Source organism: Mya arenaria, chromosome 15, assembly GCF_026914265.1.
Source record: "Mya arenaria isolate MELC-2E11 chromosome 15, ASM2691426v1".
Lineage (NCBI taxonomy): Eukaryota > Metazoa > Mollusca > Bivalvia > Myida > Myidae > Mya > Mya arenaria.
The window spans coordinates 12080888-12100584 of record NC_069136.1 but is presented as its reverse complement, the minus strand read 5'-3'; the positions used below and the strand labels follow the sequence as shown (position 1 = coordinate 12100584).

The following is a 19697-nucleotide window of genomic DNA, read 5'->3' as shown; positions in this document are numbered from 1 at the left end:
AAATCATACAATATTCAATATACATTGATTTTACAAACATTAACCACAGACTCACAATACACTCAAAATGATGGCATCTATCATGTAACAATACAATATAACAAAAAGTCTTACGGAATCACATTATACATAAAATGATTGACATATAACAGTTGAAAAAATACAACAGTAAGCAATATAATCTACAAATCATATGCAAGTTTGAACAGCCATGATCATTTATGTACATGGGTATGATAGATGGTGATCTAATGTATGATGATGTTTCCGTAAAAGTCTGGCTGTCGTCGATTTCTGTAAGGATAACCTGTGTTAGTTTGTTTGAGTATTTGAAAAAAAACTAAATTTCTCTTTTCTGCGATAGTAACAGTGTTACACCTCATTCTCAGTTTCAAAATTCCCAATAATTTCCCCATAAACCACTTAATGTTCATCATTTGCTACTGTTGAGCCATCAGTTACCCTTTTTAAAGAGTTTAGATAAAAATCACAATTTTTAGCAAAATAAGTTGACATAATGCTAACTGTAAAACTGAAAACCCCAAAATTAAATAATGCTTGAAAAAACCTCCTACAATACGTTTCGCACTCTTAAGTGATTTTAATAAGACAACGTTTTGGTGCCCATTGTTCTTCAACGTGTCGTTGGAATGATGTTTCGCGCTCAATATCAGCCACAACTAGTTTTCTGTTTCGGACTGTTGAGAGCAATGTGCCCCTTTACCTTGGCATTTGTAACATTCTCTGTCTTCCAGTTGCACTCTTCCCCGACTAGCTGACATACTCCTACTGCTAGTCGACGTGTTCTTAAACTTTTCAAGAGGTCTGCAATCTCAGTCAAATTGAAATGTTCTGTTCTGAAGTCTAGGCTTGATTATAGTGACACTCTTTTTTAAAATCAATACATTACATAAACCTGTCTAACAAAACATAAATTTTGACTGATAAATCTTTAATTTACTAAATAATGCATTTATAGAAAATAATAAATACTGATAACAAGATTATAATCGTGTATTTAAAAGCTGAAAACGCACAAATATTAAATGACTGGTAAGTGCTGAAATATTAACATTGATCAACTATCATCTCATAAGGTAGAAATACCGTGTTTTCTACAACTATCTTTCAAATTGAACACAATATGTTTAATAAAAAACACAGTTATCGATATTTATTCATCCTTTTGGATATAATCCGACAAATGAAAACAATTGTAGTACTTGTGGTACATCTTATTTGGGAATAAGAGTGCAGCTTTTATTATACTACAGTAATCCCCCCCCCCCTTTAACCTTAAAACAATGAATGTACATTAAATTATGCTGGAAAGCATTTCGGCTAAAGTATAATGTTCTGGCTATGTTTGATTAATATTTTGTGTAATGCTAACCCCAAATCAGCAGGATTTTCAGATTTTTTTTTCTGTTCCGAAACAGTATGGGGTTTCTCTCTACTGGGTCGATGTATTGAATCTAAAATCTAGAACAAGTAAGTTATAAAATCTAAAATCTAGGACGAGTAAGTCAGGCCTGTATGGATGTGATTTGCACGAAGGCATGAGTGTCTTGTTTCTCAAAGTAAGTAGACCTAGATTGAAAGGCTAGGGCTAGCGGGCACTAACCTGACCTTTCAGTTTGCGAACTGTAACCAAACGTCTTGTTCGTTTCCATTCAACTCTTCTACGAACGTACGGCAGTGACATTGTTTTGGAAAGTTTGGGGCAGTATAAGGTTGAATATTAACCTTAGAGAATGGCTTTTCTGTTTGAGGTGTTTTTATTTGTGTATGTTCTTTAGTCCACCGTCGTTGTGCCTCTTAACAGTTTATTGTCGAACGGGCTTGTCCCTGTACCTTTTATTTTATTATTATTATTAATGTAGTATGCGCCTCGCGAAAAGCTTGCTGCTGGGAGGAAGTGTTCTGGGCCCCGTTTCATTGTAAATGTGTTTGTACCCAAGGAGTTAGACACTTCGATTTTGGCATTTCATTTTGTGATAACTGCTTATATATGTACGATCTATGTCCTACAAATCTGCATCCCTGTGATGAGCTGTGTAATGTTCTAATTATGACGGTGAGGATGGTTCTTTGATAGAATATTCCTGGCCAAAGATCGTGCCCCCATATGCAAATAAAGAGCTCTTTTGGCAAAGGTCTAACCACAATTTCAAGCTGGAATACTTAATGCTGCGTTTGGCTAAATTGCTTTCTTGACTCCGACTTTGTTTGTTTCGGTATTTATTCTATCAATTAAAAAAGAACGAGCTCCCACAACGTAACAGGGTTGGCTTTGAAATTAATGAAATAAAGCCTGCTTAAAGGTTCACTTTGTTAATAACAAGTTAAAATGAATCACAAATTCATGTTTCAATAAGAAGAAACTTATAACTTATCAGTTTTAACCAAAGAAACACAATACAGCGATACTTATTTTACCACTGAGCCACACAATCGAATCATGAAAACACACTACAAGAACATTGACCAACGTATCAGTTTCAACGAAACCAGGAAGAAAAAATGTTCTTACCAAATAGAAACTCAGGATGGAAATATATTATTCATAAGTACGTACTTATACTAATCTTTGAACCCGAAACCGGTCATTCAAGTGATTTACTTAATTTTATAAAAAAACAAACTTGGAAATGTGTAGAATCCTAATCCATTTAATCTCAGTTTTTGTTTAAAGACTTTGGATAGTGGAAGGTGTTTAATTCTTACAAAGATCATTTGTTAATAAATCAATGACTCTTGCATAGAACGTAGAAAAGACGATAATATTGCTTACATACTTGGATGTTTACTTTGGAAGCAATCACTTAGTTTCTTGGTTGACGTGTAGCAATTCAATCGGTTGGTATACACTATGAAAAGTGACGGTTATGACTTCCCGGTGTACGGCCTCGACAATGGTCTATTTTATGCTCTTCACATACCGTCACTCCTGTGTACAGCTGTTAGTTTCGTGAGTGTAATTATAACACTTGTCTTGTTGTTGAGAACGCGCAATTTCCGACGTTTCTTTACCGCCTGGACGAAGAGTGAGCGGTTCATTGTCTACATGGCGCTCTGCGATGGAATCTACAACATGTTTCATTTTGCAACTCACACGCATGTTTCTGCAGTGCGCGGACCCGTTTATCCGCGTTCCGTCTGTGTGCTGTATGCATTTGGAATGGTCGTCTTTATCACCGCGCAAAGTCTGTTGGCTAACGTTATCGCCATGAATGCTTTTGCACTGATGTTCCTTGACAAAAACCTGAATCTTGGCAAGTTTGACTGGAGGCTTATCGCCTGGGTTTACGGAGTACCTGTTGTTGGCACTTCATTAGCAGCCATCGGTAATCAACTCGGACCAACAGGGGCAGTGTCAGTAGTTTTTCTGTTTAAATATATACTAGTGATAATATGGATATTGAGATAATATGTTGCCAATAAGTAACTTAATATTAAATTATTTGAAAACATATTCCAATAAGGTTTCTTCATAATGTGTCATCATTTTAAAGATTTCTATAATTATTGAGTTAATATACTCAGGAATAATAGGATGTACCTTTAAAGTGACACTTTTATTTAAAATCAATACATACACATGTATGACAAACATAATTTTTGAGTGATAAAACTTTAACTAAATAATGCATTAACGGAACATATTAATTACTGATAACAAGGTTGTAATCGTGTATATAATAGCTGAAAATGCACAAATATTAAATGACTGGCGAGTGCTTAAAGATTTTCAGTGATCAACTATAGTCGCACAAGGTAGAACTACCGTGCTTTTTGCACCTTCCTTTCAAATTTAATATAGTATCCTTCACATGAACCACTGTTTCCAAATTTTATTAATCCTTTTGTGTAAATTAAACAATTGTATTAATTGTGGTACATCTCATTTGGAAGTAAGAGTGCATCTTTATAAGTGTTTTCATTTATTTCACGTGTTAGGTAACTGAGTAAAAGTATGCTTTAACTATGCGTATACGGTGACTTTTCAAACTATACTATTTTCGACTATATCGTTTTACAATTTCAGATGCTTTTTTGATGGTGTGAATGGGAAGGTAACTCAGATATTTTTCACGACAGCTCTAACGATGCTCATTTTCATCATCAATGTTGTACTCTATATCGCTACATGGGTGAAAATCCGCTCCAGATCTCAAGAACTCTGCCGATCTCTCGGACAACAGAGCGTCACTCAGAGAATGTCAATCAAGGCAGCAAAGGCCATGTCGTTGTTTGTCGGTGCCTTCTTCATCCAATGGATGATACTGTCTATATATGGCGTCTGGGCTCTTATAGAAGGCAGTGTGCCAAATTTCCTGGAGCATTTATTTCATATTCTGCCTGATATTGGAGGTAAATAAAAGCCATTTTATGGTACTTTCTCTCAACAGTTTCTTTGATGTTATGGTACTATCTATCTAACGATTTCACACTTTACTAACTTGGCTCGATTTCCTCGCTGGCTCTATCTTAAAAAAGGGACCGATTTATTTATAAAAGGTACATATAAATATTTGTGTGCAAACATAATTATGTTGGATACAATGTAATATTTCTGAGTTCGAAAGCCTTGTATAAAAACACACTCAGATTAAAAAAAAGTTTCATTTTCTGTACTGATCACCAATTAGTGTATACATACTGTTGTCTATAATACCTAGGTATATATCTAACTCTTAGTTCAGTATACAATGTGCATTCTAGAAGGAAGTGGTATTCATCTTGACATACAAGACAAGGTAATTTTGAAATATTTCGCTCGTTCAATGTATGATAACGTTACATATCAAACACCTCTGTCATATATCCAAATTATAAAAAAACTTTCTTATGTACTTTCACATTCAATTTTCAGGGCTGCTAAACCTGATCGTGTTGTTAATTATTCGGCGTGGTCATCTGCTTTCATCTGCAAAAACCACAGCAACGGAATCTGGGGCCGGTAACCGAACGAAACAGTCGAGAGAGCTAACTGGTGATACTATGTCAGTGGAAGATGGCCGAACTAAACCGTTAAATGAGCTGACCAAGGTACAGAATGCAAGCGAATGCAAAACAACAAATATCTAAGTACAGTGCTTTTCGTTTTGAGCCACAAAATGGGTACTATATGCATCACATGTACCATTGGTAAACAGGGGAGCATTCAGAACTCGACATAATCATACGTTGTAAATGAGTCATATTTTTTATCCCCATCAACTTAATCATACGTTGTAAATGAGTCATATTTGTTATCCCCATCAACTTAATCATACGTTGTAAATGAGTCATATTTTTTATCCCCATCAACTTAATCATACGTTGTAAATGAGTCATATTTTTATCCCCATCAACTTAATCATACGTTGTAAATGAGTCATATTTGTTATCCCCATCAACTTAATCATACGTTGTAAATGAGTCATATTTTTATCCCCATCAACTTAATCATACGTTGTAAATGAGTCATATTTGTTATCCCCATCAAATGAATCATACGTTGTATTAGAGACATATTTGTTATCACCATCAAATGCACCATACGTTGTAAATGAGTCATATTTGTTATCTTCATCAAATGAATCATACGTTGTATATGAGTCATATTTGTTATCTGCATCCACTGTACCATAAGTTGTATATTAGTCATATTTGTTATCTGCATCCATTGTACCATAAGTTGTATATTAGTCATATTTGTTATCTGCATCCATTGTACCATAAGTTGTATATTAGTCATATTTGTTATCTGCATCCATTGTACCATAAGTTGTATATGAGTTATATTTGTTATCTACATCAAATTTATCATACGTTGTATATGAGTCATATTTGCTTTCTGCATCAAATGAACCATATGAGAAAGAATGTGATGATTTGATACGAAGACATATTAGTTAGTTATCAATAATTGCAAACAGGTCCGCATCCATTAGGGGGACAAAACGTTCCACGCTAGTTGCAAAATTGTCAGGAAGAGTATCATCCACGTCACAAGTTCTATTATATATTTTGCAAATATCTTTTATATTTTTGTCTGGTTCGTGAAGTGTTTAGCGCATGCGCTTCTCATTAAGGCTTCACGGGTTCGATTCCCGGGCTGGATGTATGTGAGTTCGGTTAGTGGTCACCAAGCCAGATAATTAAAACAAAAAGTATTAAATATGATAAATCTCATTACTTTAAGTAACATTCTGTCAAAACAGAGTAAAATGTTTCAGATAATTTTTAGTCTAAATGCAGCACAGCCCAATGTCGACAAAAGTATTTTCAAGTCTTAAAGATTGAAACAAGTTTTAAAGCATACATTCGGGCACCGGGGACGCCGCCGTGCCAGGGCTTCCCTTTTATTTTTGCATAAGTGCCAGGCTCGCAGCTGCTTGTTGCTCGGGTGTAGTGGTATATTCATAAAAGCATAAATATCCATTACATTTGAATGAAAAGCCGCATACCGTTGAATAACAATAATTTAATCAAGTAAACATTCTGCAGTAGCTTTAAATGGTTTGATTAAATTGTTTTAAAATAGCTTACTCTTTAGCATAAACAAGAACTTAAATGCAGAACTTATCAGTACAACGATATACAAATTGTGATCATGTGTTCAACGACGGTCAAAACGCCGCTCTATTCCAAACTGATTGCATCTTGCACTTAAATGACATATCAAAGGAAATGAAAAAAAACACACTGTAGAAACAGAACGATCCATGAGAAAAAATGTCATGGCAGTCTTTAAACAGTTCATGTTGCCATCTTAGCCGTATTTTATTTTTATCTTACCATACCCCGTTATAGAGCGTTATATCAAAGTTTTCTAATCTATATACTTAAAATATTGTATGTAGTGGCCAAAGCGCGTTTCAAACTGTCATACGTTTCGTTATCTGCGTAAGTAGATTAGCTTACATAAAACTTATGCAAAAACTGTGTATTCTGGTATCCCCATTCTGATTTTGTTTTCTGACATAGACTTTATGCATTAAGCATATTTGAAACCATTATGGTTTGTTTTACCTCATTTGTACTTACTCGTTCATCGGTCACAAACGCGACTTGGATATTCTTATATGTCATATGTTATAAGCAATCTATATTACTGTCTTACATATAAACATCTCGCTTATTTCGTTTTCGTTTCAAATCTTCTCAAAACCACTGGTACATGCGAAGTATGGTTCACGTTGATTTTGGAATTCGTCTTAATTTCTCTTTCGAAATAATTCAAAAATGTCTTAATTGAGTATCTGCCATGAAGTACATACATAAATAAACTGTTCATATTTGCAACGAACCATCCAAATGTTTCTCTTTTAAAGATGAGACAACACCGGCTTTGAATTGAGTTTAAGTTGAACTAAGTGTAAATCTCTCTATACGAAACGAAACTATGGAGAGACATAGGGAATAACCGTATGCTAGTACAGTTTTAGTAATTGTTCTAACTCAAACATGTTACTTTTGTGAGTATCTCAAAAATGCATACAGTTCATAAGATAGTTGAAAAAAATACGCCAAGATGCTATATATGCTATGATTTATTTTAATAATTTCTTTCAGGTATCAAGTCATTGATGCAAAATGTTGTTATTGTTTTTATTTTAATGCATGAATTGTTTACAAATAAAAGCGATATTTTGGCGCTTTTTAACTAGGGGAAAATTGTGGTCATTACTCTGATAACTAAGTGTACGTTCTTGAATGAGTTGAATATTTAATAGCTTTGTTAACAAAAATTGCTCATCTTTAAGAAAAAACCGGTATATTATTGACATTTTGAAATTGTTAAAAATATAATTTTGGATTATTTAATTCTGAACTTTATTGCTAGTGCATATGGACAAGACTTTCTGAATAAGGTACAGATTACATGCTTTATCGAAAGTGTTCTACCATAATAATGTATTCTTTTTCTTTATTTTCTGAATGTTTAAACATCGCTACTTTTATTTGGCATGTTAGTAGCACCACTTTGATGTGTTGAATTTGTAGCACTATCCGCATTCGTTTGCCTAGCAGCAATGGATCGGGTTGTTTCTCTTGTTGCAGCGGATTAAGTTACTGTAGTTACTCTAGAAGCAACGGATTGGTTTCGAGTAGCAGCGAATTAGGTTGTTGCTGTAGAAGCGGGTTTGACAGGTACCCTAGTAGCAGTGGATTTAGTTGTTGCCGTGGTAGCGAGATGCGTTTCTTTCACCGTTTTAGAAGTGATTGTATATAACCTGGTCGAGGAGAGACTGATGCGACAATTTGCTGGAAAGCCTCGTAGATTGGCGGACTTGAACCTACAGTTGAACTGTCTTTGATAAAGTTGTGCATTTGTTCATCGTTAAAATGATGCGGGTGAGACTGTCCCTTTGCCTCTTGAATTTATTTATTTCCTAATTTGAGGACAACTTCTGTATTGCTGCACCGACCACTGCCGGGGAAAGGCCGCATAGGACAAAGTATACATGTATGAACAAGGAGTGCAGTCAACAAATATGTCAGAATCGAACGAGGCATTCAAGGGAATTTGGACAACAACAGTTAAAAAAATCATTTACTTAAAGGAAAGAGTGCTAAATATAACAAATATTTGTTGTACCTATAATGAGCCATGAGTGAATTACATCGCTTAATTGTAGTCGTATACCTAAATCATTCTAAAAAGATTTTAAATACTTACGATCCGAAGCATATTTTACGTCTGAAGAATCTTAATAATCCATATTCGAGAGCGTGCTGGAAACGCCCGATACTTTTTACTGTATCGCATGTATATAGGACTATTTTCAATCAAAAGTGCCCATACCATGTGCCTCAAAAATTTCGCCAAGTGATGGAAACAACCAGGTTTTGGTCACATATTCCAATTGCTTACAATGATAGAAACCAACGCTTTATTCAACTATAAGCTCGTTGGCCTATCAGAACTGTTCGTTACTTTCCGTTAAGTTACAAATCGGTCATTTGCTTGAATTTTCCGATGACAATGTTATTCACTAATTAGAGTGAACCCCTCGCTGTACTTTAAATAATGTAGATCTAAAATAACGCCGACTTTTCTGTGAAATTCAAAAAATCTAAATGAATATAATATTTACTTACACATTCCAGAATAATAATATTTGCCATGTGTTTTTTTTCTATCATGACCGGACACACATGATTGATATTTTTTTCTAGCATATCTTAAATAACTTCTTTGTGAAAAATGGCATAGAAAAACGCATTTGTGTACATTTCACAAAAAAGCGCGTGCGATGATGTTCACTGACGTTATGACGCGCAGTAATTTTTATTCATTGCATACGTCAAAAAGTTCCTTCAATAACACGTCTTTTAAGGGTTATTTTTTGTTTGTTTTGAAGCTATCAATTTGTAAAGTTAATGTTTATGGAAATTATCTATTGAAATATGATTAGTATGCTTACACTATGTGTTTAATAAAATAATTAAAAAAGTATAAAGTCACAGCGCGTGACTCATCTAGCATAAGGGTGCCAAATAGAGTTTTCCGAATTCACCGGAATTTCCTATCCGGTGTGTTAGAAACGTTTTTTCACGAATTTAAGTTCACTTCAAACGTATTCATACGCATTGTTTTTTTCTGAAAGAATCCATTTAGAATTCTTGTCGAGCAATCAAATCTTTAAGCAAAGTATTTTGATGTAGGGCAAACCAAAGTATGTGTTAAATTTGAGTAACATATTATTGTAGAATCTACCATTACATGACACAGTCATCTAATATACCACACCAATCTTGTTTTCAATTAACGTTCGACCACTGTTTAACTAATGATAAAAGTAATTTAACATTACCAACTTATAGATAAAAGCAGGAGTCATACAAACCTAAACTACAAAGAAAATTTGTCGAGAGTGAAAACTAATTTGGTTTGACAGTTATGCAGTTCCATATTTTTTTCAGCATGCTATAACCGTTTTATCATAGATATGTAACAGTTTCGCCAACTATTTAAAGATGCACTCTTACTCCCAAATAAGATTTACCACAATGAATACTTTTGTTTTAATATTCCAAAAAGGATTGATAAATGTCTAAAACAATTGTTCTTATGAAGGATAACGAGTTTAATTTGTAAGAAATGTGCATACAACACGGTATTTCTACCTTATGGGACATTTCAATAAGAGTGTCACTTTAATACAATATATAATTGTTTTACAACAAAGCCTCCCAAACCTTCCTTGAATCAAATCAAGTTGTGTTGTCCTTTTGATGAAACAATTTTTCCTATAAAATATTTCATACTATATAGTATTAAATGTATTCAGCATTTACAACAGCAGAAGCATAATGGAAATGAAGCAACAACTCAATCGCATTGGTAATCCAGTGAGCTTTCTTGAATATTTTAGCGGATAAATGCTTAAGAGGGAATAAAGAAAAAGCACGCAACACATTAAGCTATTTACTTTTTTAAAATTTGATAAACAACTAACTTCTTGACATTAAAACAACGCACCACAGGATATAAAAGGAAGCACTTAACAATTGACACAAGCTTGATGTAGGATCAAAATACGACACCATTAACGTGATATGGATTTATTTATGTCTTGCTATTGAATATTGACAAGGAAATGGATATGAATATGAAAAGTATATAGATCACAACAAAAACACAATGTTGTCGTTTTCAAAATTGTTCTACCATATTTATTAATTTGTGTTTTTTTCTTCATTGTCTGTATTAATATCGCCAGTTGTTTTTGGTATAACTGTAGCATCATTTTTATGTGTTGCCTTTGCAGCATTGTCTTTCCTTGCTTGCCCAGCAACACCAGATTTGGTAGTTACTCTTGCAGCAGCGGATTTTGTAGTTGAACTTGCAGCAGCGGATTTGATTGTTACTTTAGTAGCAGAGGATTTGGATGTAACTTTAGAAGCAGCGGATTTGGTAGTTACTTTAGTAGCAGAGGATTTGGATGTAACTTTAGAAGCAGCGGATTTGGTAGTTACTCCAGAAGTAGCGGATTGAGTAGGTGTCCTTGTAGCTCCGGGTTGGGTAGGTAGCCCAGTAGTAGCGGATTTAGTTGTCACCTTGGTAGCACGATGCTGTTTTTTCCCTGCTTCAGCAGTCATTGCTTTTTCATAACTGGGTGGAGGAGCAGTTGGTGTGACAGTCTGTTGGGAAGCCTCGTATGTTGGTGGACTTGGACCTACGGACGCGCTGTCGTTTGCAAAGCCGTGCATTCGTTCATCGTTGGATACAATGTGGACCAGACTGTCTCTTCTTTGCCTACGAAATTTCCTTTTCCATAATTTAAGGACCACTATTGTGATTGCTAAACCGATCACTGCCGGGCAAAGGCCACATATCATAAAGTACATGTATGCACGAGGAGTGCAGTAAACATTTATATCAGAATCGAATGAGGCATAGTCAGGAATTTGGACTACAACCGTTTGAGGATGAACGAGATTTATGTCAACAGTGCAGTCAAAGTTTTGTGAACATTGTTTCACTCCCGAGGACAGATCGTATTGTGTTCTGTTTAACCTGAATGTTGCAGAAACGATTGAACATTGCCTAACAAATAGGTCGTCGTTGGCATATACCGCGTAATACTGGTCGGAAGACGGGATTGAATAGTTGAATGAATCACTCATCCACTGGCGCTTCACCAGATAACAGTCATCACAGTCACTGTTGTCTTTCCATTTGTTGAAGTTACCGTCACCTTTAATAAGGTAAAACGTCATATATCCAATGTCTGAAGTAAACGAAATTCCAAGATCGGAGCCGGAAAGCATATAGAAGCCCCAAAATTCATACGTATCCCTCCAAACGCATGATGAGACTGATTTAGTTACATAAGTACGGTTGTTTGTTATAATATCTGGTTCCTTTTCAAACACAAAATAGTCTATTAACTGATAATAGTCCAAAACCATTGACTGACAAAACGTCACGGACTGAGGTGAAATAAATCTCTCATCTGATGGCGATACGGAAATACTTCTACTTCCGTGGTGCTTTGCAATTAAAACGCCGGAAACGACGATGGCAACTATCACATAAATCCACGTGAGTATGACGCGAGTCTTTGACGGCATCTTTACTAGACACAACAGGAAGCCAATAAGCCAACAAAGGGCACAGCTATCGTCTGCGTTGTTGGCACCATTGCTACCCCGTCGTCTGCTCGATGACGTGTGCACGTGAGTGATAGTTGTGGCACCCCAGCCGCCGCCACTGAATCCCCCTCCACCGCCCCCGCCTCCGTGGGATATCCCGCCTATGCCATGAGTCATTGTTAAAACACTTACTGATCTGCAATTTCAAAATAGTCAGCATTAGTGTTCGGTGTGATATACATTTATATATTAATAAAATATACAAAAAATAACAATGAAATGCCTTCATTGTTTTGAACATTTTTGATGCCTTGCGGCACCATATTATTTTGGTATCATTTGAAATGGATTGTATGTGTAAAGAAAGAATATTTAAAAAGAAAACCAAAACAATATTCACATACTTTTTAACCTTGTCATATAACGCAAAATTAACGTCATTTTATGCCCGCTTTCAGTTGAAATAAAGAACAAAAATACTTTTTCGACATTGGACAATTTCGATCGTTTATTTTCCATTTGTATTAGTTATGGGTGAGCAATACTCTTTCAAATGATACTAAACTTGTACGGGTTATCGGGCATAGACAATTGAACATTATAGTCCATCGCATGCTTAATTTTATATCGTATACCTTAAACCATGTTGTTTTACTTACATATCGGTCAAACTTCTAGATGTCTATCGATCTTTTGAAATGACTGGTATAATTCTTTTAGTTTTACTCCACTGTTTATATAATTTTAAAACGGAAAATTTTGTAATTCTCCTCTCCCTATTTCAAAATAATGCACTAAAAGCCGATATCACCATATAAAATATTCTAAATATAAACCCAAATATATCATTTGACTTTAACCATATGACGATGAAAATCGGAACACTTACGTTGCTTGATAACTAAATGTTGCACTATCATAATGGAACACCAAATAAGTTGTGTTTATCAGGTTAACCTATAGATAAATATTTATCACTGTAACGACTTGACGTCACATGCTGTAAAAAGAGCTGCTGAAGACTGTACTATTTAGTTTAGATGTTTAATGTGTTTAAAAAATAAAAATATTCTTAAACGTCTGCAAAAGTCTTCAACGAACTGAAAAAATAACCAAAAATACTTTTAAAAAACCCCAGCAAAATCATCACATATATCCACGTGAGTATAACGCGCGTCCATGACGGCATTTTTACTAGACAACTCAGAAAGCCTATTAGCCAACAAAGGGAACAGCTATTGTTTTCGGTGTTGGATGCATTGCTGCGCCGCCGACTGCTTGATGACGTGTGCACGCAAGTGACATTTGTGGCGGCCCAGCCACCCCCACTGAAACCTATTCCACCGCCGCTGAAATCTTCTCCACCGCCTCCGTGTGATATCCCGCCTATGCCGTGAGTCATCGTACAAAACTAGCCGATCTGCAATTTCAACGTAGCTACTATTTTTATGCGGTATGATATATTTATATAAATTTATAAAATATTAAATAAAAAGTTAAAAACAATAGCAATTAAAATACTTCATAGTATTGCTTTTATGACAACACATATTTGAAAAACCTAATAACATCCTTTTTTGGTAGGAAAGTATATTGCCCTTATCTTCTTTGTACCAAACATTCAAAACTAAATCTTTAAAAATGTATATCCAATTGTTGGCTGGAAACACTATATATACGCTAGTTGATAAAATATGCGAAAGTTTGTTTGGTAATATATATATAATGATACCCTTCTTAATTATTAATTATTAATCTTTGTAGACATGTCTATTCTTTCTAATCTATGAATTACGTTTCAAGCAAATGAAATAGCTTATACGCATAAGTTCCGCGTTGAATCGTTAAGAATTGCAGTTATATAACTTGACGTCAAAGTTTGCTAGAACATATTTGTTCCACACTCCATTTTAAAATAATGAACTAATAGCCGATATAACCAAATAAGATATTCTAAATATAAACCCACACATATCATTTGACTTTAAACATTCGACGATGAAATCGGTACACTTATGTTACTTGTTTACAGTGCTCAATCAAGTTTAGTTTATCAGGTTAACCTTTGCTTAAATATGTATCACTGTAACGGCCACGATGTCACTTAAGGAATGAATTGCGCGATCGATGTCATTATCGGGGTATGAACGCAATTGGGCTGGTCAAAGTGTGTGGAGTCCATTCTGTTAAAACAACGACTCGACTGTAACTGAAAACATTCTACCAAATGACGTCACAATAACGCGGGAAAGATCAACCTCTTGAAATAACTTTTAAACGAATATTGAAACGCTTATTGCAACAATACATTTAACCTATCAGAAATTAACACTTTATATTTTACGGGACCTGCTGACACAAAACAAACAATTACAAGATCAATAATTTTCATGTATATTGTTCTGTGATGAATTGCGATCATAACATATGTGATGATATTGCGTCCATCGGATGATAACCGCAATTGCCGAAAGGCAGTTCATTTATGGGATGGAAATTGAGGTGTAAATATATACCAAAATATATATAAAAAAATAACAACAAAAAATAACAAAAATGAACAAACAAAAACTAACAAACCTTTATTCGGATTACAAAACATTATCAAAGTGAAGATTACGTTTAAAGAAGTTACCATTGGAATTAAAACAATTTAAGCTTTGGCTCATCGGAAATGTACCTATTTTGAGAATTTAATTCTGTGAATTACAGGTTCCTCTAATTGTACCGATCGTAATGTTCTGTGAGCGCATGAAACACTTTTTAAATATCCACATAGCTGCTGCTTACATACCGAATACCGTACCCTATCTAACGTTTGTGCAAGTGCAATAGGAGTCTTCGACATTAAGGCAAAACAAAAATATTATTAGCGACTGCCGTCACATGTCTCCTCAGAATTAGTACATCAAGTTTCTTTTCTATTAATTCATATATCAAACGCTTCTGAAAATTTGCCTTGGGTGGAAGGTTTAGCGTTAGTTGTTTGTGGAAAAAGCTGCTGAGGATCATTAATAAAATCCATCAGAGGCCACATGTGAATCTGCTAAATTGTTCATAGTCTACATGAGAACCGGTTTATCAGGGTTGCCAACACTATGCATATCAAAAGAATTGGCATCTTCCAAACGCCACACATATGATTTTCTACTGGAACATTTTAAGTAGCATCATTCATTTTAGAAAAAAGTATCTAATTTAATATTTATCAATGCTTTTCAACACTTCCATAAATTCTCTATCGGGGCCAACGAAATTAGTTCCACGATTAGACCGAATGTCTTTGACAGGACCTGTTATTGCAAATTAGTGAAAAACACTCGATACTGTTGCAGTTCCTAACAACCTCAATGTAGAAAGGTCCAAAATAGTCAAAACAACACTAATTGAAGGGGGGATAGGGTTTAGTTCTATCAAACATCATATCAGACACTCTATGTTTTAATTTAAACATATTTTATTCATCCACCCATACATACAAAACATAACGACAAACAGATACACATGTACAATATAGAGAAAAGGATCAGAGCGGAAGTTAAACATATTTTAAAAATTTATTCTCCAAACCTTAGCAAAAGTAGAAAGTAAGTGACGGATATTTATAAAGCTTACAAAGCTCATGGCACAATGAGATGGATATTGTTGATACTATTAGTGTAGTGATATTGAAATTAACTGTGAAATATAGTTATGTAGCATTTAATGTTAAAAATGTTTTGAGGGAAAATGTTTACATACAAGTTTCACTGACAAGACAGTGTTTCATAGTATATTTTTGCTATTAGTAATCTTTTTTATTTGCAAAAATCGAATACAAATACGTTAATTTTGTTTGAGAACAGAATGAGAAAGTTAAAGAGGAAGAAAGAAAATGAAAGAGGGAAGGTTGGCTAGTTCAGATAAAATACTTTCAGTGTAAATTCTTCAACTGAGCTTTGAGAAATGATTGATATGACTAATATTACATGTGTAGAGAAAGAAGAAAATTAATGATTGGTGGGGTTTAAATATAAATAGCTGTCTGTAGCTTGTCACAGGCTATTGAATCTGTTTGGCATTTTAATAAAGAGGTTTACTGCATCAAACAATGTTTTATTTTGCTCTTCTGTTAGGGTAGTATCGACATATGATAAATCACGAAGCATTACGTCAGTCAAAGCTTTAATATAGTAGAGTATAAGACTCCTTTGATCAGTAAAAAGATGAGGAGATAGGTTGTCTTCTGAATTTTCACACGAATAGAGAGGGATGAGGGAATCATTTTTAAACAAAAAGGTGATAGTTCAATGAACTGCATTCGCCACTTAAACGAGTATGAATAACCTGTAATCGGTGTTTTCAATAATAAAACAGATCATTTGGGATGGGATAATCCGACTTTATGTAATCAATCAATCAATCAATCAATCAATCAATCAATCAATCACATCCGGAAAACAGTGTCAATGAAATTTTCTTCAAATGGGAGTTTTTTTACATCCTGAGATATTTGAACGATGAATTAATTCAAATAAAGTGACGTGTTTATACGAAGGCAAAAAATATTGGATAAGTTTCTAAGTAATCTTGTTGAGCTTTATCTACCGTCTGAGGAACGAAACCTGAAAAACAATCATGAAAGAGACCATATTGCAATTTGTAGAGGAGCAGAAGCTTGTGTTTTTCTCGTCTTGTATTCAAACTCTCCCAACCAGATTCAATGTGAAGCATTGGCAAAGAAACAAGGCGATTAAAACCAGAAACAATACGTTCACGTTCATTTTGAATTTCGTAAAGATCGTCTTTCTCATACAGTGTACAATTATTCCAGATGACATTCGCATACTCCATAATTGGGCTAATGAAAAGTAGATAAATAACCTCCAGAGACCTCCTATAAAGTTAAAATCATAAACGTTTCACAAGGTTAACTCTAGGCCAAGCTTTGTCTTTAATATAGTTTACAATAATTGATTTCGTTTAATTAGGATTGATCTTAACAATTCAAAATATTTATTTTGTTGATATCTGTCTGTAGTTTTAAAGCTGCCTTGTTAGGAGTGTGTGTGTTTGGGGGAAGGGCGGGGTGGTGGTGGTGGGGGGGGGGAGGGGTTATGGTCCACTATAACAAAGTGATTTGTATTATCAGCAAATAAATTGATATTTGAGTTTCGTTTACTATATCATTAATGTAATACAGGAACAAAAGAACACCAGAATCTAGCCCTCAGAAATAACAGTTTGAATTCATTTTAATGTTGAATTGGCTCCCGGAATTACCACACACTGACTCCTATTTTCTAAGCAATTGGAAACCAAGACTGTAAGTCGCCGCACAGGTCTGCTTTTGCGAGTTTATTAAGTCGACCACGATGCCGAACTTTGCTTTGTCAAACGTTTTACTTATTAAGAAACGCAAGTCTACTTTCAAGACCATTTTCGAGAACTTGCCAAAAGCTGTTACAGGCGTAGGCAAGCTGGTTGACAAAAGAATCACTTTGCAAACAGCCGGATTGGAATCGGATAAGGAAACAAGTTTCAAGGAAAAAGTTAAATCATGTTTAAATATACATTGTAATTCGTTCAAACACCGTCTTCATATTATAATAAAGAGAGATTTGACGAAAAATTTGAAGGATTGGAAGTATCATCCTTTTTGAAGACACCGCATACATTTGGACATTTCCAGTCGCTAGGAACAATACAATAATTTAACGAAGCATTGAACAAATCACATAAAGGTTGGCTAAGATCTAAAGAAGCTTGAAGTAGAATGATAAGCAATGCCATTAGGCCCAAAATTCGGAGGGTAGGATAGCAATCGAATCATGTTTATTATCATCAGTAAATACGGTTGTACTTGTCTTGACTCATATACGAAAGTCTGAAGGACAAACAATCATCGAGGTAATCAGCCTTGTCATATTTTAGTCTAGCATTCGGCACGTACATGTTTGCATTTTACTAATGTGTAAATGACACTATCGACTGCTGAACGACAATCTCAAATCAAGAAACAATTTGTTCGAACCTCGTTCATGTTCATTTATCAACCCCGATGTTCCACTCGTTCACAATAATGCTTTACAAAAAGATTCGCAATATGTCCATGTCATGGCAGAAAAAGATGATGCCGCTTGTATACGGCAAAGTTGATAAGCGTAGGCGTTCGCCCACACGCAACAGACCTCAATTATCTTTGAAGGGATCAAGACGGAAAGTAGTAGAGGATTTTTGAATTGTATTGTTGCATATCGTTGAGTCACCTTTGTCATTATCTTGTACGAAGGGACATCGTTTCGCACTTACTAATGAAGCGGACTGAACAAGTTTTACAATCAGTAAATTCACATGTTCCATCTCTTATAAACAAGCTTTCACATACGCTTGTAAGTTGTTTTTCAAATGCCAACAGCAAACTTCGTCACCTTTCGACTAACCACTCTAAAATGTATCTCAAATTGAGCGTATCAGATTTGGTTGTTCTTTGCTAGTCAAGGAAGTTTTTTAAAATGCTTTATGACAATACTGATTTTTTTCTGAACTGTTTATACATATGTCGAAACAATACGAACGTTTCACGTCTGGGTCATCCTCCAAAACTTTATATGTTGCATATTCAAAAAAACAACAACCACTGGTATGATGTTAGTCCTCCTAAAGAAAGGACGGTAAAGAAATGTTTACATCCTTCAAACCACTGGCCCTTTCCTCGGTTATGAAGTATTCTATGACTCTTGAACATTTTACGTAAATTTATGAAGGCGTTAATCGTTCTCACTACACATAACCTTTGCACCTTGAATGAATCGCATAACTGAACTTTGCATCATACTTTCAACCGTCAATGACATAGAAGTCTTTTCGAGCAAAACCTGCAATGGATGTTTCAAACTCTGATTCGAATTGATTTGCCATGAGGCCAGGCTAAATGAGGTCAAAGCCTTACAGAACTGAGAAAGCATCCATTGAGACTTTTATTTTAGTATTTTGCACTGCAATGAACAACTACCCTTTTTCTGGGTGTGGTGGGGGTGCTTTTGAAAGTGATTGGTGATATACCATTTGGTGTTGAGGCAGAGTCACCAAAGTACACCTCTTTCTTCACAGATGTAAGAAGAGAAAAAAAGAGTGGGAGTCGCAACTGATCCCTGCTCCGAAACTCAAGCATGACGAATCTATGGACAAACGATACGATGACACGTTACAATAGGATCGCTGTCAGAAAATGAAACACAAATAATAAACCAACCAATATCCGTGTTTTTGACATCACCATTGCATATAATTACCTTAATAAGTCTAAAGTTAAGGGATATTATATCATATGAGCAAGTAAACCAAATTCGCATTCATTCAGCGGCATTAGGTCTTTTGCAGAGGGTTTTTAATGTGGCTAGATTTTCGAAATTTCTGGCGACGGAATATGTGAGTGATTCGCTGGCATAATGTTTCTAGAGAATTACACCGAAAGTGATATTTTGAATGCCGTGCCCTTTTCATTTTAATTATAAAACATTACCAAAGTGAAGATAACGTTCTAAGAATTGTGCATTGGAATTAAAACAATTGAAGCATTTACTCATAGAAAATGTAGGCCAACCTCTTTTGGGAGTTTTATT

General features: G+C 34.9%; 2 protein-coding genes across 2 annotated transcripts; one reads left to right on the top strand and one right to left on the bottom strand.

Annotated features, from left to right (window-relative positions):
* The first annotated feature begins 2618 nt into the window (after positions 1 to 2618).
* On the top strand, positions 2619 to 7816 carry LOC128219841 (uncharacterized). The gene is made up of 3 exons (XM_052927946.1): positions 2619 to 3375; positions 4049 to 4374; positions 4877 to 7816. Exons 1-3 carry the CDS (start codon positions 2873 to 2875, stop codon positions 5089 to 5091), a joined length of 1044 nt encoding a protein of 347 aa, XP_052783906.1. The 5' UTR covers positions 2619 to 2872; the 3' UTR covers positions 5092 to 7816.
* A 2748-nt stretch (positions 7817 to 10564) lies between these two features.
* On the bottom strand, positions 10565 to 12270 carry LOC128219110 (uncharacterized). The gene has a single exon (XM_052926932.1). It carries the CDS (start codon positions 12268 to 12270, stop codon positions 10675 to 10677), a length of 1596 nt encoding a protein of 531 aa, XP_052782892.1. The 3' UTR covers positions 10565 to 10674.
* Positions 12271 to 19697: the final 7427 nt, after the last annotated feature.